The sequence below is a fragment of the Glycine max genome, chromosome 4 (assembly GCF_000004515.6).
Source record: "Glycine max cultivar Williams 82 chromosome 4, Glycine_max_v4.0, whole genome shotgun sequence".
In the NCBI taxonomy this organism is placed as follows: Eukaryota; Viridiplantae; Streptophyta; class Magnoliopsida; order Fabales; family Fabaceae; genus Glycine; species Glycine max.
In genome coordinates this window covers 46,533,676-46,559,075 of record NC_016091.4, presented here as the reverse complement: position 1 = coordinate 46,559,075, position 25,400 = coordinate 46,533,676, and the positions used below count along the sequence as shown (strand labels likewise).

At 32.5% G+C, this 25,400-nt stretch overlaps 1 protein-coding gene and 2 long non-coding RNA genes across 5 annotated transcripts; 2 read left to right on the top strand and 1 right to left on the bottom strand.

The window, feature by feature from the left end:
- Positions 1–1,896: 1,896 nt before the first annotated feature.
- Positions 1,897–4,198, top strand: LOC100807551 (uncharacterized). 3 transcript variants are annotated; one of them, XR_001388052.3, is made up of 2 exons: positions 1,897–2,161; positions 3,744–4,198. It is a non-coding gene; the product is annotated as an uncharacterized lncRNA (long non-coding RNA). The 3 variants fall into 3 exon arrangements; XR_005891203.1 differs by having other exon boundaries at positions 1,941–2,161; positions 3,588–4,198; XR_414071.4 differs by having other exon boundaries at positions 1,941–2,161; positions 3,575–4,198.
- Positions 4,199–6,561: 2,363 nt separating this feature from the next.
- On the top strand, positions 6,562–21,529 carry LOC100807022 (probable manganese-transporting ATPase PDR2). The gene is made up of 21 exons (XM_003523144.5): positions 6,562–7,004; positions 7,119–7,211; positions 10,752–10,954; positions 11,227–11,299; positions 11,394–11,566; positions 11,658–11,829; positions 12,555–12,659; positions 12,753–12,863; positions 12,956–13,042; positions 13,143–13,325; positions 13,439–13,489; positions 13,571–13,696; positions 14,573–14,652; positions 15,040–15,148; positions 16,476–16,604; positions 16,979–17,044; positions 17,137–17,208; positions 18,611–18,762; positions 19,031–19,142; positions 19,229–19,345; positions 20,179–21,529. Exons 1-21 carry the CDS (start codon positions 6,756–6,758, stop codon positions 21,256–21,258), a joined length of 3,543 nt encoding a protein of 1,180 aa, XP_003523192.1. The 5' UTR covers positions 6,562–6,755; the 3' UTR covers positions 21,259–21,529.
- Positions 21,530–23,148: 1,619 nt separating this feature from the next.
- On the bottom strand, positions 23,149–25,141 carry LOC102667382 (uncharacterized). The gene is made up of 3 exons (XR_414070.3): positions 24,203–25,141; positions 24,058–24,116; positions 23,149–23,656 (listed from the first exon to the last, which is right to left on the bottom strand). It is a non-coding gene; the product is annotated as an uncharacterized lncRNA (long non-coding RNA).
- Between the last annotated feature and the right edge of the window lie 259 nt (positions 25,142–25,400).

Below are 25,400 nucleotides of genomic sequence, written 5' to 3'. Positions count from 1 at the left end.
TTGGAAGTAAAGTTTGATCCAATTTATCCGGTTTCTCATGAAAACCCATCTTATCCAACACTCCAAAAAGATCATGTCAATCAACCTGTCTTGTCAAAAGCTTTGCTAATATCTACTTGTAATGTAATTTCACCAACTTTTCCTTTTATGTGGTGGATGATTTTTTAGGGTAAAAAGATATTGTCTAGGATTGAGCGATTTCCTACAAGAGTGGATTGCTTGGTGGAGACACATTTGGGAAGAATTGGTTTGAGATGATTAACAAAGACTTTGGAGATAATTTTTTTCTTTGTCCAATTCTAATTCAATAAAAGTTTCAACTAAGGGAGTTGATATTGGTCCCTACAAAACTTTAGAACTCTTGAAAAAGATCATTTTATCCCTCTATTCAAACACTCAATCACTCCTTCTTTCCTCTTGTGACCACCTGTTCCCTTCTTGTCACTCTCATATTAAATACGCAACGAAAATATAATTTTGTTATGATCTATCTTCGTTGAGATACACAATGGACTTGTATTTCCGTTTTGTATTTTTAAAATAAAAAATAAATTAATTTTGTTGTGATCTTTGTTGAGACATACAATAAAATTATATTTTCGTTATGTATTTTTTTGTTAAAAAAAACACAATGAAAACATGATTAAGTGGATCTCAACAAATAGTACAATGCAATTATATTTTCCGTTGTGTTTTTTGTTTTCATGATTTTTTATTAATTATAAATGTAAGTTGTTTTTTAAAAGTAATTAAATGAATTGTGATATAATTTATCATCTTTAATAGTACTAATTATATTTTTTTAATTAAAATTAAATTAATTAGATACAAGTTACCATTTATAGATGTAATTAAATTCATTATTAGAAGAGTTACATTCATTAATAGTAATCAAATCAATTCATGGTATTAATTTGATTACAATTAAAAAGAGTAATTTATATCATCATTAATTTAAAAGGGTAATTTATCTAACAATTAATTTGATTAGGGTTAAAAATAAAATGTGTGTTGTCATTAATATAATTTTTATCAAAATAAATTCAAGTAAAAAAGGTTACTTATTCCTACAATTTATTTTTTTTTTGTGAAAAAAATACCAAAATATTTTTGTTGGATAAAAAAGGAGTGCAAAAAAATTATACAACAAAAACATGTTTCTCATTTAGATTTTGTATTCAGTGGAAAGATATTTTGGAATAAGAAGTGTTACTCCCTTGATTGGGGCTAACAGCAATTTGAATGAGACTAATGAAAACTCCCATTAGCTCACTTTCAAAAAAAGAATAAAGGTTTTGTGGATGGGAATTGGACAGGTGTAAGAAAAAAATCCCTAAGATGATGCTTAGGAGTTGTCATTGATCTCTATTAGAGTTACTATTGACTCCGACAAACTTTTAAAACTCATGGAAAAAATTATTTTATTTTTTTTAAAGCCTGAAGCATATATATAATAGAAACATCATTTCATTGTGATCATTGTTAAGATACACAATAAAATTGTGATTCTGTTATACTTTTTAAGTTAAAACAAATACATGACAAAAATGTGATTCTACATACAAAATCTAAAATAGAATCATGATTTCATTTCAAATTTTGTACACATAAACACATTTCTATTATATTTTTTTAAGTAAAAAAATCTACATTGTGTGCAAAATTTGAAACGAACACATAATTTTGTATGCAGAATCATGTTATTGATGTAGTGTAGGGAGTGCAAACAAAACATAAAATGAAAATATGTTTCCCTTTTAGATTTTTTTCACACTCCTACACTACAATGGAAACGTGATTATGTGGAAAAGATAATTTTTTTAAAAAAGAAAATTCAACCACTTAGCAAGGGACAATAGCAATAATATTGGGACCAATAGCAACTCGCATGATGCGTTTATATTATGCGAACCCATTCCTACACTGCACCCCACAGGCAAGTTAAAATACTTTGAATAGACAAAAGTGCTCTTATTCCTAGGATGATGCGTTTATATTACGCACGACACCTTTTTCCTTTTCAAATTTTGTGTCGCCCCAATCCTTTATCCTTCTCTTCTCGCCATATCCATTGTGCGACTTTGCCTTGCCGCCACTATAATTGAATGTAGAGGACAACCGCCATGACAGTGCGTCCTTGTTGTTCAAGACACTGTTTCAGGTAAGTTGTCCATCTGAATAAATTATTTCATAGTTTTCCTTCTTTTTTTGGTCCTGATTAACCATTATGGAAGCGTAGCGCTTTTTCAAATTAGTTTATCCATACCGCATTGCATTATGTTTTTCGAACTAGGTATTCCAAAATGCTTTATAGAATCTGGAAAACCTGGAAGATTTTTTTTTCTTTTATTCTAGAATAGGTAATATGGAACACAAATTTTGTTCTTGAATAAAAAAAATATGTTCCCAAACAAATGAAAAATATACTCTCGAATTAGATAATTCATAACTGCACCATTTTTTCCCTATCTATGTTGCTTTTTCTCTTAGTGATATTGTTTCTTAATTTCTAACAACTATTTCTTGTAGGAGAGGGGACCCAAGATGTTTTCTTTTATTTTTGAATTTTTTCTTTTAATTCATGGTTAGTAAACACCAATTTCCATCTATGTTGTTTAATAACCCTAAATTGATTGGTATGCTTAAGTTCTCCCTTAATCCACTTGTGAGATGAATTTTTATTCATCATCCAAAATAAAAGATGATATTTTGGGGGTTTAATGATCCTAAATTGAATGATATGTTTGACTTATTCCTTAATCATGTTTATTTGGATGACATGTTTGAATTTTCTTTGAGTATGGTTGTTGAGATGAATTATTTAATCACCATCTAAAAATGATATGATGTTATTGGGTTTTAATGACCCTAATTTGAACGGTATGTGTAAGTTGTCCCTTAATGGAATTGTGAGATGAATTCTTTATTTATCATAAACAAATAAAAATGATATTTTTCAGGCCTAGCGACACCAAATTAAAATGTATGTTTGAGTTGTCCCTTAATTTCGATGCAAGATTAATTCATCTCAATTCTAATTATTCAAAATTGAGCACACAAACCATAAACTTCAATTTGTTTTTAGATTCACTCGTTCAAAATCGACTACACAATCTCAAAGTTTAATTTATCTTTGCTATTTCGTAACTCTGTATGATGATTTGGTTGAAAAATCTTGTACAAATTTATGTTAGATGAACAATATAAAAAACTATAAATAATTCGTGTTGGAGCAACTGAACGATATTTCTCTTTGTCAAGCATGCATATTTGCCTACTTCTCAACCTTTTACTAAACTTTGTATTGAATCCTTTTATTTAATGCAAATTTCATATTCTTAAAATTATTAAAAAAGTACAAGGTCATGTTTTTTCCTTACTCATATTAACATGACCATGATTTTAGCCAATGTTTAACATCACATAATTGACGTTTTTTTATGTGTATCCCTATGTTTAAACTACTTAGATCCAAGAGTAACTAGTATAGAGTAAACATGGAACTACACTTCATTTGTTGACAAGATTCGAATATCATAATTAAGTCTAATATACAAGTTCTTACATGTGACAGCTTTCTGGTCTAGTTGTGGGTTTGATCTTTTGTAGGTTCCGTAGACATATGTTGTATGCCTTCCTTGGCTTTGGAGGATGGTGTGGTGATTAGAAGGGAACCTTGTTAATGGGTTTCTATGGTATCCAGAGGGGATATTCTAAATGTTGTGATCATGGCACTATTGTAGGGACTTCAACTTTGCTAGAAGCTGGGATATAGGAAGGTGTAGTGTTTTTCTAACTCCGTCACACCTGTGGAGCTTGTGAACAAGGAAGTTTCAGTGCAACACCAATATAGCAATGTGCTAGTCTTGATAAGGAGGTTATTGTATGTGCACTGTGATGCATACCTTTCAAGAAACCAACACTTGTGCGAACATGCCCGCGAAATTGGGAGGTGAGAGTCAGGGTCAAATGGAGCCTTTAGCCATGATGAGATTGTGTTTGCTTGCTAATGCGTTATTAGGGGTCCAGTTAATGGGTGGCTAATTTAGTTTTTCTGTTTGTTTTGCTTTCTTTTTCTCGTATGTAATAAAAAAAATTATGATGGTTGTAACCAATATCATTTTCATGATTTGAAAATTGACATGGATAACATAATGATATTCTAAATCAAATTATATATGTTATAATCTTACTTCACTTGGACTATGAATTTTAGTATTCTTATGTTCTGTTTTACACTGTAGTTATTTTGTTAAATTTATAATCTAAAATGCACTTGCATCCAACTTAAGCCTCTCTTTTGCCATCATTTATTGTAAATGTTTTCTTTATGTTATATCCATACTTATCTCTGGTTATGAACATTGGTATGAAGTTATAAATATTTGGATTTTGTGCCCATATATTGTAAATATGAACATTTCATATAGAAATATTTTGAAAATTGTGAATTTTGTGATGGAAAAAATAGAGAAACAAGTCATTCATATTATTGAGATCAAGTTTTTCAAAAACATCTTAAATCTTAAGATTAGTCACAAGAATCAAACTAAGTTGAAGTTTGACATATTTAGAGATAAATTAGATAATGTTACACACATACCACACTTTGTTAATCATTTGATTTTTTTCTTCTTCTAAGAGATAAATCATATTATTATATTTTGAATTTTGAATTTCATATATTTAAAATTGTTCTTGATGATACGAAAAGAAAAAAATATTTGAAGTGAGTTTGATAATAAAATAAACATATAAATCTAATAGTTAAACTTTACAAAAATAAGTCATACATTATAATAAATTTTAGGAAACATTTAAATTATAATTATTTTTAACGTTATTGGTTAAAATATATTCAAAATATTTATTTACAAAATATAATTTTAATTATCTTTAATATTGCATATCTATAACTCCATGCACCCCAAGTCAGCCAACTAATATATTCTAAAAAGCCTCTTTAAAGTTAGTAAATTACTTAGTGACTTTCACTTTTTTTTTTTTAAAAAAAAGAATACCCAGCTGCTTGCTTTTACTTTACCTGTGTTTATTTCCAAGATGGATGCCTAATGTCTATTGTCTAGTAAGTAGTGGGCTTTTCCAAACCCATCATCATCTCCTTCTTCTTCTAACTTTTCTTAGAACGAAAACTGTAAATTTAATTAAAATATATCAAATCTGTAATTTTATTACCATTCAAAGTCAAAAAATGATTTTGATGTGATGTATTAATAGTAACATAATATGTTTATATAGACTGTTAGCATAAGCTTATGTGACAAGAAGTCACAATGAAAAATAAAAAAGATATTGGTATGAATTAAATTTATGACCTTTTATTTAAAAATAAAATAATAAATCATTAACTCACTTATTTTGTTTAATTAATTTTATAAATATTATTTTATATGTATGTGTTATTTTTTTGAATTATCAAAATTTATAAATTAAAATAAAATATTTAATATTTAATATTATATATATTTTTATTATAAAATTTTATTTAAATATATGTTAATAAATTATTATTATAAAAATTTATTATTATTTATTATAATTTTAAAAAAATTAGATAAACTGATACATAGATAATTTCAAAAAATTATTTTATGTAACTTATACAAATTACATAATAATATTTAAATAATATAAAAATTTATTACTTTTTATAATTAAAATAAAAATTTGTATTATTTATTTACAAAAAGGTTTACATAATTTTTTTATAAATTACATAAAATAATTTATATAAATAATTTAAATATTAATTTATGTAACTTTTATTAATAGGATAAGAATTAAAAAACTTATTCATTAAATAATTTTTTAAATCAAAATGCAAATATTAACGTGTAAGTTTCTATAACATTAAATATTAAAATTTTATTAATTTATATAATTAGAATAGTTTTTTATAATTTACATATTAAAATAAATTTACAAAATAATTTATGTAAATAATTTATATAATTAAAGTAAAAATAATATATATATATATATATATATATATTAAAATCAATTTACAAAATAATTTATGTAAATAATTTATATATGAATTTATGAAATTTAATTATAAATTGACAAAATAAAAAATATAAATTATTTAAAATAAAAATATATAAAATAAAATTTAAAAAAATTATATATTAAATATATATATATATTTTAATTTATAAATTTTTATAATTGAAAAAAAGTTAATAACTTGTAACTAATAATGCATATAAAATAATATTTATAAGGCTAACTAAAAAACAAATATTTTAATGGATTATTATTTTATTTTGATAAAAGATAATGAGTTAAATTTTTTGAATAAAAATTAAGAGAATTAAATATCTTAATTTAAAAAAGAGAGGAGAGAATTAAAAATCATCGAAGACCAAACTTATAATTTAACTAAAAATAAATTACAGCTTTAATTTATTTTAATTAAATTCATAACTAAATAAATGATTTCTACATTCAATTAAAACCGATTTCCAATTTTTTTTTAACGGAATTGTAATAAAGATAAATTAAATTAAATAATTAATAAATTAAGGGTGAAGGGTTAAGTAATTAGGCTTCACTTCAGCGGGGAGGGAGAGGGAAGAGAGTAGTACTAGCTTATAGTGGGAACTGGGAAGACGACCGAATCGTCGCGAGTGGCGTGGCGTTGTTGAACCCTAACTCTCGTAAACCAGATCTGAGATTCAGAACCCTTCGTTCGCATCGCAAAACCCTAACTCTCGCATCACGGCGATTATTCGATGTCGAGTTTCCACGTCGGCGGCAAGGTCGTGGACCAAGTCGATTTGCTGAGGAAGAAGCGATGGCCCTGGCGCCTTGACGTTTGGCCCTTCGCTATTCTCTACGGCGCGTGGCTTTCCACGATTCTTCCCAGCCTCGACTTCGTCGACGCCGCCATTGTCTTCGGCGCCCTCGTCTCGCTTCACATCCTGGTTTTTCTCTTCACCGGTTGGTCCGTTGATTTCAAATGCTTCGCCCATTATAGCAAGGTAATTTGATCTCTCTCTCTCTCTCTCTATTATCAATCATCGCCCCTTCTTAGTAACTGTGTGTCTGTGGAGAATTGTTATAGTATTTTTTATTTTTGTTTTGGTTGTGTTCAGGTTAAGAATATTGATCAGGCAGATTCGTGCAAGATTACTCCGGCGAAGTTCTCGGGTTCGAAAGAAGTTGTGCCGCTTCATTCACGGAAAAGTGTAAGTGTCTGACGTGTTTTGAATAGTTGAATTAAGCGTGGTTGAGTTTTTATGTTTTTTTTTCCTTTCATTTGGAAGATGGAAAAAGTTGAGATACAGGATATTTCGGAGGAGAAAACTATGTTGAGTTTATGCGTGGAAAAACTAGATTAGTATAAGGGAAGATGGAAGATGGTTAGAGCTCAGTCAATGAAAAATTGGAAGAGAGTGTGTGTTAGTGTCTTGGTTAATTTCCTTCCTGGCATAAGACATAACTTGATATGGCATAAGTTCGAGTTGAAGAAGGTGGGTTTAAAAGAAAGTATGAATGTTCTAGATTGACAACTTGTGAACCTCTTTTGAAAGTAAGTGCATTGTGTAATTTGAAAGGTTCTTCTCAATTGTTACCTTTAAGTTCATGGGGATTTTCTTTTATTGGAGTGGAGTTTCTATTTCTCTTCTGCATTGTGTAGTATTTTTTTATTGGATGATATGCATCAATGGATACAAAATAATGGTTCTTAGAATTTGGGCTTAGGGTCTAACTCGACCCCACAAAATCGATTTGTAAGGTGAAGATTGCCCAAGCCTTATAAGCACTAGTTGGGTCATATCTCTAGTCGATGTGGGATCTCAACCGCCTAAGAGCCGTATCTTGGTGGCTGCACTCTTTGATGCTTAATTTAGCCTTTCTAGTCATTCGTAGTTAGCCCTTTTCGGCCTAGGGGTGACCACAATTATTGCGAATTTCCAACAAAGGTGTCATTGAATGTTAGATAGTGGTATATATTTTCTTGAATTATTTCCTTGAAATAGCCTGTGATGAAATAGTATTTTGTAGAGAATGCTGGTAAACTGCCTCACTTAGATCCTTGGTTATCTGATTTTCTTTGATTCTGGGGGTGAAAGATGGAGTTTGTGTATGGAATATATCTTAGGAAAACTATCAAGTTCCGGTAAGGTGGTAGATTATTGGGTCAATTGCCTTTGAAGGGAATTGGGCGTTGATATATTATTCTGTAGTACTTTACAGGATTAATACAAATTAAAATTGTCCTGAGATATTGGAGCATTCTTCATATGCCAATTTGTAGGGTTTTAGAGGAGTAAACAAGTCAAAGTTCTTTGGCAGTTTGTAATTCATGTGTTGACTAGGTGCCTATGTTTTGGAGAGGAAAGCCAAAATTTTCAAGGACAATTTTTTGTTGATACCTTGTATGGATAAAGTGATCTTAACTTTTTTGTGATGCTGAGATAGTAATAGAAAACCTCAGTAGTTAGCTAGCCGGAGGTAGTTAGAAAGGGTAGGATGTCACGTGTAATCTATACATATAATAGAGGAGAGGTGAGGGAAGGAAGGATATCTTGTCATTTTGAGTGAGGATTGGGGCCTTTGGACTAGGGAGGTGCAGTTCCTTGAAGATTTGCAAATTTGCAGTTGTATTAAGGAGAGATTTCCCCATTCTTTCTATTAAAATACCAAGTTCCAATATACTGGCATCATATCTCCTTCTTCCAGGGACAATAATGTAAGTCATCCACCACATTTTGCATGGAGGTGGTGGAAAAATCCTGCAAAAATTGTGACAGTAGAGAAAAGAAGAATGCCAATTACTGATGGATGCTCACATTAGGAGCACCTAGGAAGCGGTGTGAGAAATTGTCTAAGATTGACGAGCTGCAGGAAGAATAGTGTGTATGTAGGGCTGATTTTGCTGGAGATGATGCTTATGGCTGGATAACTCAATTGAAAGGTATTTCTGATTGGGAAGTATCCAATAAGTGGAGTGCATGATGGATTTTTTTATGAAAATGGAAGGGCGAACCCAGTCCTGCTTTCAATGGCGGGAGTCTTGCATTCTGAATTTGATTAGATGATGTTTAGGAATGCAGTCATTGGGCATTTTAGCCATCCATGATCTAGAATCCGTATGAAATTTTATGGAGTCTGATGCAAGATGGCTCAATGCAAGAATACATGGAGAATTTCTAGACTTTTGTAGGATCACTTCTTGTCATAAGGCAGGATTACCTTTGGAAATCTTGCTGAAGGGGCTCAAGGAGGAGAGGAGTGAAACTAAAAGATGTGCTGCTGGGTCCTTGTCTGAGAATGGAGTTTTGTCCAAATGGATGGAATTGGTCCAGAGGTCAGTAGAATCATTGTTTTAAAAGCAGGACAAGATGGCTGGTTTGACTGGAAACCGGTTGGGTGACTGGTTTATTAATTCCAAAAAAACTGAAGAATTTTAGAACCTGTAAAGAACTGGTCAAACTGGTGAAAACCAGTGCAGAAAACCGGTTTGAAGCTGTCTTTCAAAATATATTTGTTGATTTAATCTAAAACATTTCTAATAAATATAAATAAAAACACATATTTAAGGATTTCACATAAATATAAATTATTTTTCCAATCATTATTATTATTTTTTATCTTATAAAACATATAATTTAGTCTTTTATATTATATTACAATTTTTTAAATCCTGATTTATCATAATTTTATATTATTTTATTACATAAAATATTATACAATATTAAAAATATAAATTTAATTACTAATGGTTCAACTGCAGCTTAACCACAGTTGAACCAATAAACTGTGAATGAATGCTTTCACTGGTTCAACTGCTGGTCTGGTTTTTACAACATTGAGTAAAATTACAGAGTCACTAACACTATTTGATGGCCAAAAATTACTCAGAAAACAGAGAATTGGTGTTTGCGGTTTGACCCAGAAGGGGTTGAGGCTATTTGCGGTTGAAGTGGTGGAGTAGGCTTTGTCAGCATGCTGCTAACAGCTGGTGCCCTGGTGTGACTTGTTTCAATATGGATAGATAGATAGATGAAGTCATTAGTTAGTTAGTTACAAATCACAACCAGTGGTTAGTTTATCAGTTAGTTATAATCAGTATTTAGCTAGCCTGAAGTACTTAGCTAGGGTAGGATACTGCATGTATAAATATATAATAAAGGAGCTGAGATGACAAACATCTTGTTAATTTTAGAGAAGATTGAGGCATTTGGACTAGGGATGTGCCTACCTTTGAAGTTCTACAAGTTTGCAGTTGAATTCAGGTTGGTTTTCCCCCTATTCATTCTAATACAATACCAGGTTTCTACCAGATAGCAACAATTTTTGGAGGGCACTTCATGTGTTTGTCTTTGACTTTTTGTTTATTAATTTTGTATTTTGCAATTTTTTTAGAATGATAGCTTTTCAGGTTGGAAAAGAAAAGTAGATGAGTCTATACGAATAAACTTCTCTTAATTTATGTTTGAAATTTAATGTATATTTTGATCTCTGTTCTTGTTAATGTGCATGATTTCATAATTGTGATGCCTTTTATATTTCCAACAGATTTAAAAGTAAACTGTGCTGTGAATATGCAATTTCCTATGTATGCTTGCTAACTCTCCTTACTAATTCTCAATTGTTTGGTTTGTGGATCCATCTGCCTCTTTTTAACATTGCTGTTTACTTGTTTTCTGCTCTTAACAGTTTGTGTTTTTGATGAGCAATTTTATTGGTTGTCTATCACGGTTAAGTGCTTGGTTGTGCAGTCTGCAGCTTCTTCATCAGCGGTGGATTTGGAAGAGAACTACTTCGATTTTAGAAAGCAATGTTTTGTGCATTCAAAGGAGAAGGGGACCTTTTGCAAGCTTTCCTACCCTACTAAAGAAACATTTGGATATTATCTCAAGTGTAGTGGCCATGGCTCTGAAGCTAAAGTTCTTGCTGCTACTGAGAAATGGGGGCGGAATGTGTGGGTTTCCTTTTTCTCTGATCATTTTTATTATTCTTCAGATCACAATCTGCCTTGGTATATTATAGATATGTGTATTGGATTTGTATTCTTATACATCAATATTTATGAATTAGACATGTCTTAGTTGCAATCCCCCTATTTTGGTAATTATGGTGATTCTTGATTTTTTCCCTCTTGTCAAGAAGACATGTATCTTCTCAGTCATTTGATCTATGGGCATTATGCTGTTTTAGTTTTGCTGTCTAATGTTCTACTTGTTGATCTTCCAGATTTGATTATCCTCAGCCAACATTTCAGAAATTGATGAAAGAGCACTGCATGGAACCTTTTTTCGTATTTCAGGTATCCTTTTTTTTTAACAATATTTAATTCTCTCTTTTTTGTCTTTAATCTTCATGCCAACTCTTGACTTGTTCTTGCTTATAATTATGATCAGGTTTTCTGTGTGGGTCTCTGGTGTTTAGATGAATATTGGTATTACAGTTTGTTCACTCTATTTATGCTGTTTATGTTTGAGTCAACCATGGCAAAAAGTCGGTTGAAAACTCTTACCGAGTTAAGACGTGTTAGAGTGGATAGTCAGATCCTAATGGTTCATCGCTGTGGCAAGTATGTTATCTCATTCTTAATAATTAATAATTGATATTTGGGTTTAAAGTAAAATTTTAATACTTGCATGCATATTGTTTGGATTCTATAGGTGGGTAAAACTCTCTGGTACAGATCTTTTGCCTGGTGATGTTGTCTCCATAGGTCGCTCTTCTGGTCAGAATGGGGAGGAGAAGTCTGTACCAGCAGACATGCTTCTATTGGCTGGAAGTGTGATTGTGAATGAAGCTATTCTGACAGGCGAGTCTACTCCTCAATGGAAGGTGTTACTCTTTTCTGAACTACTCACTAATATATTTGTTTGATCATTGATAGATATATGATATGCTCAAAAGAATAAGTTGCTTTTGTGGGGAGGGGATTATATTTTCTTAAAGTTTTGTGTAGATGACACTGTCTGATTGCCAAAATTGCATCATTTGTTTGCTGGTTTCGACATTGTTGGCAGTAATTACTTCTTTCTTGAGTATCTCTCGACATATTTCTATGTTGGTTTTAAGTCTTCAATATCTAAAAGTAATGATATTTGATTTCACCCAGGAAGCTGAGCAACTTGTTCAGACAGATTATTGACATGATGAATTCTTCTGTTAACATAGTTTGTCATTTGCTCACTGTTGAGATATAGGTTTGCCACACTGTTTTTTTCCTCCTATCTTTATTTATTTACTATATTCCTACTGTATTGAGGATTAACTATATTATGATTTATATAGAGCATTCAATACTTTAGTTTGTTCTTTCCAAAATTTTAAATGTTTATGCATGTCCAAGCCTCCATGTTTACTTGTTTATGTAATTGTGTATCTGATCATATGAATTCATTGTTTTTCACGTGGAAAATAAATAAGGTTGGGATAGGACATCTTTAATCATATGGTTGGCTGTTTTATCTAAATACATATCTGATAAGCCTATGGAGACTGGAGCTTTTTTTTTTGTCATGTTCTCTTGCACGAATCTTATTTAGATATGACCATCCTTTTAGATTTCAATCGCGGGTAGGGCGATGGAGGAGACATTGTCTGCAAAGCGAGATAAAAACCATGTGTTATTTGGTGGAACTAAAATATTGCAGCACACTCCAGATAAGGTTATTTCAGGCTGAGAATTATATATTTTTGTTTTATGTTGAGCTAGTGTTCATCCTTCTCATTTTTTTTTTTAAAATTTTGTTGGAGTCAAGAGTTTTCCTCTAAAAACACCTGATGGTGGCTGCTTGGCTGTTATCTTGAGAACGGGGTTTGAAACAAGTCAAGGAAAGTTGATGCGAACAATCTTATTCTCTACAGAAAGGGTAAAGTGATCCAAACCTTACTGAGCCCGAGTTTGTGATTTCAGTCTCATTTTGATGATTTTTCACCTGGTTGGTGAATTGACATATTATAGGTGACTGCTAATAGCTGGGAAAGTGGATTCTTCATTTTATTCCTGGTTGTATTTGCCCTTATTGCTGCTGGCTATGTGCTTGTTAAGGTAATGTTTCCCTACAGATGCATGGTGAACATTGATATGGTTTGGTCTTAATGGTAAATTGCGGTATGGCTTGGTAAATTGTTAATTTTTATGCTTACAGGGGTTAGAAGATCCCACAAGGAGCAAGTATAAACTTATACTAAGTTGTTCACTTATTGTTACTTCTGTGATACCTCCTGAGTTACCAATGGAATTATCAATAGCTGTTAATACTTCTCTGATTGCACTGGCACGGCGTGGGATTTTTTGCACAGAGCCTTTTCGAATACCATTTGCTGGAAAGGTACCTGGAGGCCTGTCACCATGTTTCTACTCTTGTACATCCTTTACTATGTTAGATATATTAGATCATATGAAAATGGTTATGTAACTTATTGTACATGCCTTGCCCTACAGGTTGATATATGCTGTTTTGACAAGACAGGGACACTTACATCTGATGACATGGTATGTCCATATCAGTCATGGTATTGATTTTTCATTTAAGACCATAGTTTGTGGTGTAACTTTTTAGTTCCCACTTTGCAGGAATTTTCTGGAGTTGTTGGGTTGAATGGAACTACAGATTTGGAATCTGATACGAGTAAAGTGCCTGTGCGAACAGTGGAAATCCTGGCTTCTTGCCATGCATTGGTATTTGTTGAAAATAAGCTGGTATGCCTCTCTTCTGGAGATTAAATAGACCTTGCTATAGTGTTGAATGGAAACAGACCCTCCTCTGTTGTGAAAAAAAAACTTGACAAGGCCAAGTGTCATGATCTCACCATTTATTCTTTTAAACCTCAACTTTTTTTTTTGATCAGCAAAAGATATGTATATATATTAATAAAGTACCAGAGGTACCAAAGATACAAATTACAAATAGATAGCCAAAGGTATGGGTCCGAGGCTGACCGAATGGAGTCAGGCTAGGAACCAAGCCAGGCTACATAAAGGGAGAAATTAAAACTGACCATCACTACTTATAAAAGCCTATGCTAAGGTTGCTAGACCAAATGTTGTAGTGAGTGGCAAAATCCTTCTCCAAGTTCCTAAGCCAAGTCCAAAGTAAAAAAATTGCATCATCTAACATTTGGTTGGCATTAAATATTTTAAACCTCAACTTTATAATAGAAATATATTATATTAATAAAAATTATTTAAAGGCTAGGATCTCATGCAGTGATCAAGTCACTACAGGGGATCCATTTCCATGATGAACAGACAGAAGTAATGTATGCCATGGTTCATTTTTCTTAAAATCAAATTACTTATGTCTAAATCAATTTTGGGATGATATAGAAAGTAGTTTTGTTTTGGAATCAAAATAAAACTTTTCTGTTTCCACAATTCTGTCACTCCATATCCTAATTTTTCTAGGTTATAAATATTTTTCATGCTTTCTACCTGATAATTATCAAGCTTGAACAATAGGTATTCATGATTCTGGTGGCTTTAGAGTTAGAAGGACTTTGTGTGTTTGCTTCTTTTATATTTGCTATTGTTTGTTGACGCTATATTTTTATTAATATATTCCTTATTTTCTCCCAGGTTGGTGATCCTCTTGAGAAGGCTGCACTTAGGGGAATTGACTGGAGTTATAAATCTGATGACAAGGCTGTTCCAAAAAAGTAAGTGAATCCATTGCTGCTTATTTAAATATCTTAATTCTGCTTTATTCTCTATGCAACTAAATAATTGTCTCTTTTTAATCATGTGCAATGTCAGATTTTATGCCTTGGAAATTTATGGTATTTGGGTTCATTTAGTTTGATTGCTGCCAGTCATGGTTGGCAAACTGGTTTACATTCCAATGTTCCTGTTGTTTGAGCAAGGGAATATAATGATTATAAAAAAAGAATATGTTACTTCTGGGGAATATTATATTCATAGTCTATGATGTTTGTGGTTTGAATGCTTCATTCTTGTTCTTTCATTTTCCTGATTAATGTGTCCTGTTTGTACTTTTAAAGCCCTCTGTCATTTTTGTTTTATCCTGATATGCTATCTAATTTCAGGGGAACTGGCCAACCTGTCCAAATTGTACATCGGTACCATTTTGCATCTCACTTAAAACGAATGGCAGTTGTTGTTCGCATTCAGGAGGAATTTTTTGCCTTTGTGAAGGTTTGTGGGTTGTTCATTTGTGTAGATATATATACCTTTGGATACATGCTTGTTTCCCAATTAGGTCCTTCTTGATTTAAGTTGCTTCTTGGGTATTATGTACTTTGGCTTATAGTTAATGAAGCCATGACTTGAGGATTTAGACTACCAAAGTATAACACTCTGTAGTATCATATATTTTAGGGGTTATGAAATGGTCAATAATATAAGTGAGTTGGGAAGAAGGAAAATTGATTTGTAAAATAGCCATGTGGGTTTACTAATCATCAAAGAATGTGGCGCTAAAATATTTTATTTTGTTAATTTCAAATAATTCTTGTAATGATCAATAAACTCAAGAAAGCTGATTGTTTTATGTTTGAATGTTTTGAATACTATCCGAGTTCTTCAAGAGCTTTCTCATTTAAATTTTTGTGGCTTAAGTTTTGACTCTTCTGGTAAGTTTTTCTTTCTAATTTTAAGGCATGTCTCATGTATTAAGAGGGGATGTATCATGTGAGAGGTGTGAGGGCTAATTTTGACCATCTACGTAAAGGTTAAATGGTGAAAATTGCTTTTCTTGAACTATATAAATGTGTGTAATATAAATGATAATTTATGTACTATAATTTACGCAATTTTATTATACATGGATTGCTGCTTATTTAGTTGTTAATCTTTTTTATTTTGAAATGTATCAGGAAATTAATTGAATATATATTATAGAATTTGCATCCATGCAATAAAATATAAAGAAATTATCTTTAAAAAAAGTAGGGTCTACGAAATGAAAATTAAAATTATATTGGGCATGTTACCATGGTTGCTGTCACTTTCGATTGACATATGTTAAATGTTTAAGATGTCCCTCAATGGCTAGGAATATGGCTACAACAATCCACTAAGCTAGCTTTTGGGAGTGAGTTAGGTCCAATCTATTCTAATAAATGTATTGGCAGTATTTATATATTTAAAATTTAAAGTGCTTACCCTAGTCTGTTAATAAAAAAATTCCATTTGTTGCACTCATAAAAAAGCATGTAAAGGCATCAAGTGTTGATTAGATTTGGTCTTGGCAAATAGCAATTCATTATCATATTTTCTGGGTACTGGGATTTGGCAGTTGGTTCTATAATGTTGGCTCTGGCTGACCCGTGCACTTGTTATTTTCCAAGAGCTTTTATGGATATTACGTAGAGATAAAATAATTTGAGTGGACTGGTTTTGGTACTACTTTAAGGTCTTTCATGTTTTAAAGAAACTTTTGAACAATAGTAACTAGTAAGTTACTGTGTTATTTTCCTTTATTGTTCCCCTCTTAAGAATTCTTTATGACCTTTTATTTTAGGGTGCCCCTGAAGTTATACAAGATAGGCTCATTGATATACCACCATCATATGTTGAGACCTACAAAAAATACACACGTCAAGGGTCTCGTGTTCTTGCTCTGGCTTACAAGTCTCTTGATGACATGACAGTAAGAATATTATGGGTTTTACATTGTTTCATGAACTTTTCTCCACTGTATATTCAGTTATGCACAGGATAACAAGAATAATTGTTTTAAGTTTCCTGCCTTGTCATTTTAGATATTTGAAGTGGGTAAACTTGGTTGATTGGAAATCATGTTCAATGTGTGTCTATTTTGGCTTTAATTCTAATGGCACCTATTTTTGTATAGTTTCAAGTTAATTTTCCCTTTTCTATTTTTTTGACAAATTTGGATCCTCATTTTTAAGTGTAATTGAGAGACTGAGAAGAATGCTTGGTTTCCTTCCTCATTTTTGCTTCATTAATTACTTTCAACATTTGTTTGTTTGCATTATTGCTTATTATTTGTTATGCTTTAAGGTCAGTGAAGCTAGAAGCTTGGATAGGGATATAGTGGAGAGTAGACTTACTTTTGCAGGTTTTGTGGTAATCAATTGACTTCCTCATATAATCTTTGAGTTAATTCTAGAATTCTTTATCTTCATTGATGCTAAATGTTGGTATGGTGCTATTTTCAGGTATTTAATTGTCCCATAAGATCAGATTCAGCCACTGTTTTATCTGAATTGAAAGAATCCTCACATGACTTAGTAAGTGCAGCATTCAAATTAGCTTCTCTTACAAGAAAACAGAAGTGCTTTCCTTATTGTAATTTTTTTTTTCTTAGATCCAATGAAAACATCAGCCTTTATGATTTATGAGGAAATGAGCTGAATATAGCTTCTTTCATTCTACTTTAGGAGCTAAATGTCCTAGAGTGTTTGTGTGTTTGTGTATGTATATTGGTTGAAAATTTGCTTTCTTTTTTTTCACAATGTTTTAATTAATATCAAATATTTATGTTCAAGCACTTTGGAGCTGAGCATAATGGAATTGTAGAATCCATGTGTCAGCTTTCTTAGTGGGAATAAGGCTTGGTAAGCAAGAATGAAACATAAATGTCATCAAAATGAGTAAACCATAATACATGGGCATTTAGGATGGATGAGAATAATAAGATTAGGCATTTAAGATCATTAGTGGGAAAAGTTGGGGTCAAGATGATCACAATTGTGTTAGACCATGGGATCATATGCTTCTGCAATTTGTGCTTGCTGCTTCTAATGTTTTTAATTCCCCCTCTCGATCTTGGCTGGGATCTCAATGTTGACTACCTTGGTTGGATTGGAGTAGCTCCTAGAAAGGAAAAATGATGAAAACCCATTTATAGACAATTTGAAATGCTAGTCTGTTGACTCTGTTCCTACACAGGTCTCTGTATGATTTGAAATTATAGATGATGCTCCTTTACTAAGGATTAGAAGGAATAATGATATGGTATTAATAAGGATTTGGCACATGAGATTTCCCATTCTTAAGTGGGAAGAAGTCTTTGTTAGTTTTGCTTTTGTCGTTCAAGCATGATTTAGTAATATCTGACTGGTTCCTACATAGGCTTTATCCTTAGTAAGATGTGGAATTGAAGATGATGTCTCTTTAATGTGGGGTAGAGGGAGACCAATAAAGGCATGGTGAGAGGCTCTTCATAAGGATTTAGCATACATGGGGGTTCATGAATTGTATCCTACCTTTTAGTGACATTGAGTCTTGATTATTGTTGCAGTTGTTCAAGTACCTTGGATCAATTTAACCCTGTTAAGGTTTTTTCAATATGATCCATTGGGGAACAGTAGTAATTTGATCTTCTAGTTGTCATTATCAAGTTTTATCATTAGAGTTCATTAATTTTATTAAGAATATCTGGCTTCACAATGATTTTTGTACTCATCAATTCAATTTATTTGGGATACCTTTGGGTTAGTGTGCTTGCTTTTGAGACTGAAGGCTTGGTATGCAATTTGTAAGCTTTGTGTATTCTTTTGATTCATGTAAATTGTTAACGAACCTGCTTACCCTCCTCCTTTGGGGGGGGTGGGGGGGGTGGGATGTAGTGTTTTGGGATCCTTAAATTAGCAAGAAGTAACTGATTAGCATCTTTCACTTAATTGATAGGTGATGATTACCGGTGACCAAGCTTTGACAGCTTGCCATGTTGCTAGCCAAGTTCATATTATATCAAAACCAACATTAATCCTTGGCCCGACACGAAATGGTGAGGGATATAATTGGGTGTCCCCTGATGAGACTGAAAACATTCACTACAGGTAGTTTTCTAGTTGCACTATCTTATGTATGCAATTAATTCTTGTTGCTTTTAGCTTTAGACAAGTATTTGTTGAATGTAAGAATTCTTTATAGTCATTCTTAGTTTTTATTATGTTCTCTGCAAAGGTACTTGTTCTGCAAAATTGTTAAGCTGAAGTTTTTACTCAACAATGCTTCCAAAGCCTACACACACTTTTCTGGAGTCACTTTTAATTTTCTTTTCATTTTTTCAAAATTTTGACTGATAATAGGTATAATTGGTTTCAGTGAGAAAGAGGTCGAGTCTTTATCAGAAACTCATGATCTCTGTATTGGGGGTGATTGCATTGAGATGTTGCAACAGACATCAGCTCATCTTCGGGTCATTCCTTATGTTAAGGTTTTGATCTACACTTAAATAGCTAAACATTAGAACAGAGTTTTTGGTACTGCCTTCATCAGTGACAGTTACATTTTTTGTCTCAGGTTTTTGCTAGAGTTGCTCCTGAGCAAAAAGAACTTATCATGACCACTTTCAAAACGGTGGGACGGTTAACTTTGATGTGTGGGGATGGAACCAATGATGTTGGAGCTTTGAAACAGGTAATGTGTATAGGTAATATTCAATATATTTATTTTGTTTTCTGAATATTAAACTTCTTAGTCATCAGTAGAAAATAAAATATTGAGTCTGCTTACAAATTACAACCTCCATACCCACCATATTAGATTGTAAAATTAAGGAACCTTACTAATACAGTTATTTAGTCACATGTGAAGGAGAGTTGTCAAAACATGCTACCTGGCTTGGCCTGTCACTAGTTAAGCTCAAAGGTGAGCCAACTCTATTTGGTTACTGTTTTTATAAGCCAGGAAATTGCTAACCCAGCTCAACCCGCCAGATGGTGGGTTGAGCTATTTAGCTTACCTAATTTTTCTTCAAAAAGAGAAATCTGAAAAAAAGAAGGAAAACCCTTAAATATGTAAAATAAAAAAAGGAACAAGACAAATCAGAAAAATAATAGTAGTGGGTTGGTTGGGCTGAGTAATGTTTTGACACTGGAAATCAGAAAAATGTAGTTTCGAAATTAAATACGTAGAAACCCATGAGCCAACCTGGTCTATCCTGTGGGTTGGGTGGGCTGGGTCCAAATAATCCCAGGTGTATGTGAGCTGGATTTATTTTTTTTTTGCAATCCAAGATGATCTGTTGGCAACAGTTTTAATTACGTAGCCATGTTATTTCAGTCTCCAGTGAGTTTTTCTATTATTCTAATTGAAGTTACAAACATTTGAAGGTGGTATTTTGTTATCATGGTATTAATCTGAGTTGCTGTTAGTCTTGCATTATTTTGGAAGTACTTAGTATATTGCATGTATCTTTTACCGAATAATAATAAAGACTGCAGGTCTCAAGATTAACTACTCTGGTTTAGGCCCATGTAGGAATTGCTCTTCTGAATGCATTGCCTCCAACTCAAAGTGGAAACTCCTCTTCAGATTCATCTAAGGAAGAAGGTTCAAAATCTGGCAAGCAAAAGAAATCTAAGCCTGCTAGTGAAGGCACTTCAAAAGCCAAAGTTGCTTCAAAATCAGATTCCACTAGTCACTCATCTGGTAACCGTCATCAGGCAGCTGTTGAGATGCAACGGCAGAAGCTTAAAAAGATGATGGACGAGCTTAATGAGGAGGGAGATGGTCGTGCACCCATTGTCAAGCTTGGGGATGCCTCAATGGCATCTCCATTCACTGCTAAGCATGCATCTGTTGCTCCCACCACTGATATAATTCGTCAAGGTAGGAGTACCCTAGTGACAACCCTCCAGATGTTTAAAATTCTGGGTCTCAATTGTCTTGCTACTGCATATGTGTTGAGTGTTATGTATCTAGATGGTGTCAAGCTAGGTGACATACAAGCCACAATAAGTGGTGTCTTCACTGCTGCATTTTTCCTCTTTATCTCACATGCACGCCCTCTTCCCACTCTTTCTGCTGAACGTCCTCACCCCAACATCTTCTGTGCTTATGTTTTCCTTTCCCTCCTGGGACAATTTTCTATTCACCTGCTTTTCCTGATCTCGTCTGTGAAAGAAGCTGAAAAACACATGCCAGATGAATGCATTGAGCCTGATGCAGATTTTCATCCCAACCTGGTGAATACTGTTTCCTATATGGTGAGCATGATGCTTCAGGTGGCCACATTTGCTGTGAACTATATGGGCCATCCCTTCAACCAGAGTATTTCGGAAAACAGGCCGTTCCGGTATGCACTTGTTGCTGCTGTTGTTTTCTTTACTGTGATCACATCAGATCTCTTCAGGGACTTGAATGACTGGTTGAAGTTAGTGCCATTGCCAGCGGGATTAAGGGATAAACTATTGCTTTGGGCGTTTCTAATGTTTTTGGTTTGCTATTCGTGGGAGAGACTGTTGAGGTGGGCCTTCCCTGGCAAGATCCCAGCTTGGAAGAAGCGACAACGGCTTGCTGTATCTAATTTAGAAAAGAAACAGGTCTAAGTAGTTGAAGAGATGTGATGAAGAAAAACACTGACGATGGGCATTGCAATGATGACTTGTTCAGAGACAAGACATGGTGAATTTTGTTATAGGTTCTTTATTAATTATCTTTCTAGTTCTTTTCCCAATGATGGATGGGGAATTTATCCGATATCATTATTTTTGGGAGAAAGGTATGAATTTTAGAACACGTGCCTCCCCAGATATCTGAGATGATTTTGTTAGCACAGGAGTTTTTAATTATTTAAATGTTACGATTCATTATAATCAACCGCTTTGCTCGTAAACCAAGTAAAATAAAAGCCGCGTTATGGATGCGTTTGATACTCAGTACATGAAAGCAGAATATACTTTTATTCTCCATAACTAGTAAAATGAGCACTTCTTTAGCTACTTGGGTGGGTGATCTGACCAAGAATTTATGTTAGGAACATTACATGAAAGCAGCAGAGGCTACTTTGAAATTTGATAGTGTAAGTAGAAACACTTAATAATGCCGACGAATAGAGTTGATACATTAGATGTATTTTTGGTTGGAAGTTTCAACATAGAATGGGGTAAGAGGATTTGGAACTGAATAATGGTTCTGGTTTAATTAAATAATCATATGAACACTATTCATGTAGAACAGTTAAAATGAAAGATGATTACTGTTAGCTTATTAAATAATCGTATGAACACTATTTAATAGAGGTGACAATTGTGTAGAGTATTTGGTTGAATACGAACTAGGGTGGAAAACTTCTAATGAGACATGATACGAAATCATGAATTAGTCAATATGGTGTACCTTTTGATTGATACTCGATAATTCGTCGGCGTGGAAAAAATGTGATTGTCTACTTGGCATTTGGAAATTGAGTCAGGAAACACAAACTCTACTGGAGAAAGTTTAACTCAACTGTTGAGGCTAGTACATGACAAACTCCCATTTTACCTTGATTCCTGCCGTATTATAATATAGTATTTTTTTTTTACTCCATCTTTACAATATATGCACGTTTGAAGGATAGATAAGGCTTTTTTAATAGGGAGTTTATTCTACTACTTATTCAAGAAAGGCGGTTTAGTTAAATACTTATTTGATAAGAATATATTACAATGTCAAGCACTTAACGGACCAGTCACCATCCTATTCATATTTTATTTTTGTGGTGTTCTACAGTTCTAACCCATACGTTTTGAATGTTAGGATTAAAGTTTTTTTTTTCTTTCATCAAGGATATTTTCTTTTTTGTTTTGAAAAAGTGAGTTCAATTTGAGAATTTAAGATCAAATAGTTCTCAAAACTCATTGAACGCTTACAAAAATACTTACAAATTACTCACCAATAAAATCCTCACGTCATTAACGATTAAATTCATTATTCTTATAAGATATAAGTATGTTGTTTATAAACTGAATTAACCTTTGTTAACATCAAGTGTTTTATTTTAATAATAGTTAAAGATTAATTCATTTTAAAGCAAAGAAATTGTCAGAATTAGTTGTTACTCTTGATAAATCTTCATACACATAGTATGGAATCAAATTCATATCAACATACTTAATAAATTCAACTATTTATTAATTGTGCTTTATTTTATTGGTGAATGCTAGGATTAAAGTAAAAACTTTTCTTGATGACCTAACACTTTGTTGTCATAATTCTCGGTGCCTAGATTCCCATTGTTCCAATGCGTAGGCAATAAAATAATAATAGAGACTATTTTTTAATTGTCTTAAAATCTTTTGATTATACATCGATTTTTATAGAAACCATTTTAGTATGTTATTTTAGTTTTAAAATTTTTTTTAAAAAATTGAGAATTTGAAGGCGATCTTTCAAAAAATCGTCTTCTCATTTTGTTCTAGAATTCTTCCTATTTGTAGGCTATTTATGTGACTTTCTAAGACTATTTTTTAAAAATTATCTTAAAAACTCTATATCATCAACCTTTTATTGCATAGGTTACCAAGATGTAACTCCAATTTTGATTGGAGAATAACCAAAGAATATGGGGTGAAAAAATTCAAATGACTAAACCCAAGTATCATGTCTTCAATTCTCTCCTTTTCACTTATTCTACTTTGCTGAAATTAGCCTATTCTAATCAAGTGCTCTTAACCATTAGAAACAGAATAGAAAAGTTGCATGTCAGAATTGAAACAGATTAGGAACTTAATTCCTAACTTATCAGAAGAGATAATCTCTATCTCTAATATATGTATACTAGTAAAAGACAAAGCATGAACAATAAGTTCTAATTAAAAGCAAACTTGAAAATAGCAAGCTCAAGATACATATCAAAGTAGAAATTAGTCTTTTTCCCATCAGCGGCACGTATAAGGCTTCTATACTCAACTGCTTCACCAGCAGTGGCCAATTTATTCCTCTACACCTTAGATTTCCAAGATGCTAAAAAGAGGCATAGAAGCAAGAATCAGTTTCCAGACATATTAACAGAGAAGAAAACATTAGCACGAACATGGTTTAAGAGTAAACCAAACAGAGCCCTTCTGAGTGCTACACTCAAACATGCTAGTGAGCTCATTGAGAAAAAATCTAGCTGTAGAAAAACCTAGTCAAATCAGAAAACACCACTGACTTAACAAAATAATAATACTAAAAAAATAAGCTGAATCCTTCTCCAAACTAATAAAAATTAAACTAAATTACGATTTACGTAACTAGATGGTGAATTTTGGAATTACTAGTGTGGATGATTGAAGGTTGGATTATTCCAGCAACAATCTAATCTAAAATTAAAATAAGCATATGCAGAAAAGTAAGGAAAGAGAATTAGGAGAAGAGATTACCATGGGCTTTGGGTGCTGAAAACTTAGTTGTCGACGTTGAAATGGAAAAGAAAAAAGCCCTAGAAATTAACAATGACAAGAACCAAACATTAATCTACCGGAATGGGTAATCTGTACAAGAACCAAACACTAAGCTAAACCTTACCTGAAACGGTGCTGATGACTGGTGGGGAAGAGTTGTGATGGTCTTGGCTAGGCAAAGACGCACAAAGAAACAGGAAAGAGAAACGTCCTTATGAGTATAAGTGGGTAAACAAAATCAAAACACTTGACTTTCAAATACAATTTTCTAAAATCATCTTTGAATTAACGATTTTAATGACCATTTTGATAAAATCATTATTAAAGTTTATTTTTTTAGTAGTGATGATATGGCTTGATAAGACATAAAAATGAAAGAAAAATAAATATCAAATAGTTATCTTTGATATATGGGTATTCATTTATCATTAACCATCTATCCTCTATGCAACAACCCCTACCTTCCCTTCTCTAATTAGTATTGTCACAAACAAGTCGTCAACAATTCCTGTTGTGCTAAATATGAATAAACAACTTTCCACTTGTGTTTTTGCTTTTCTTTAACACATGCACCATCAATAAACAAGAAACATAATTTCTTTTATCTACAATATAAATTGTTTCAGATTCCCATGCACGAGCAAGTATAGGAAGCTGTAAAAATAACGAATAATAACAAAGGAGAGTAGTCTATGAACATGCTTTGACGTTCTGAAAAACAAAAAGTTAGATAATAATGGCTACCTTTACATAAATTATTTAAGGCGAATTAGATGTAGACAGTATCATCAATTGTTACTATGATCGTCTTCCCCATCGTCAGAAACGTTACAATAGTACTTACATGAGCAGTTCTTATATATCCTCAGAAAAAAGTTGAACTTACACCCAAATTTGAGCGTTCAGGTGGAAAGAGAGATAGAGAGACAAATAAAAGAAAAGAAGAAAAACCAATAGATATAATAAATGATTTGACACTAAATAAAGAGAGAAATAAGAAGATAAATGAGGTAAAAATGAGATATATATGAGAATCTGGGTGTACAAATAAATACAATAACTCATATCCTCATCTTGGAATTTATGAAGCTTTCAAAGGTTGATTCATCACATAGAAGGACTATGCCTCTTGAGTCACTATATCCGTACTCCTCTGCTGATTTCTTCAACAGTTGTTGAAAGATAGGGTTCTTCAAATAAGATAGTGGTAAGGTGAATCTTTTTAGTTCTTCCCCCACATAAACAACGAATTGCCCCTTTTGTGCTTTTCTTGCCTCTTCTTCACCTTGATACTTTGGCATGTTTGCAAAGTAGTACAGACT

Excerpts from the sequence above, each read along its gene's own strand:
- LOC100807022 (XM_003523144.5), top strand. The coding sequence starts at position 6,756 with ATGTCGAGTTTCCACGTCGGCGGCAAGGTCGTGGACCAAGTCGATTTG. Across the intron at positions 13,043-13,142 it reads CTGGCTATGTGCTTGTTAAG|GGGTTAGAAGATCCCACAAG; the intron begins GTAATGTTTCCC and ends TTATGCTTACAG. Across the intron at positions 14,653-15,039 it reads GACAAGGCTGTTCCAAAAAA|GGGAACTGGCCAACCTGTCC; the intron begins GTAAGTGAATCC and ends ATCTAATTTCAG.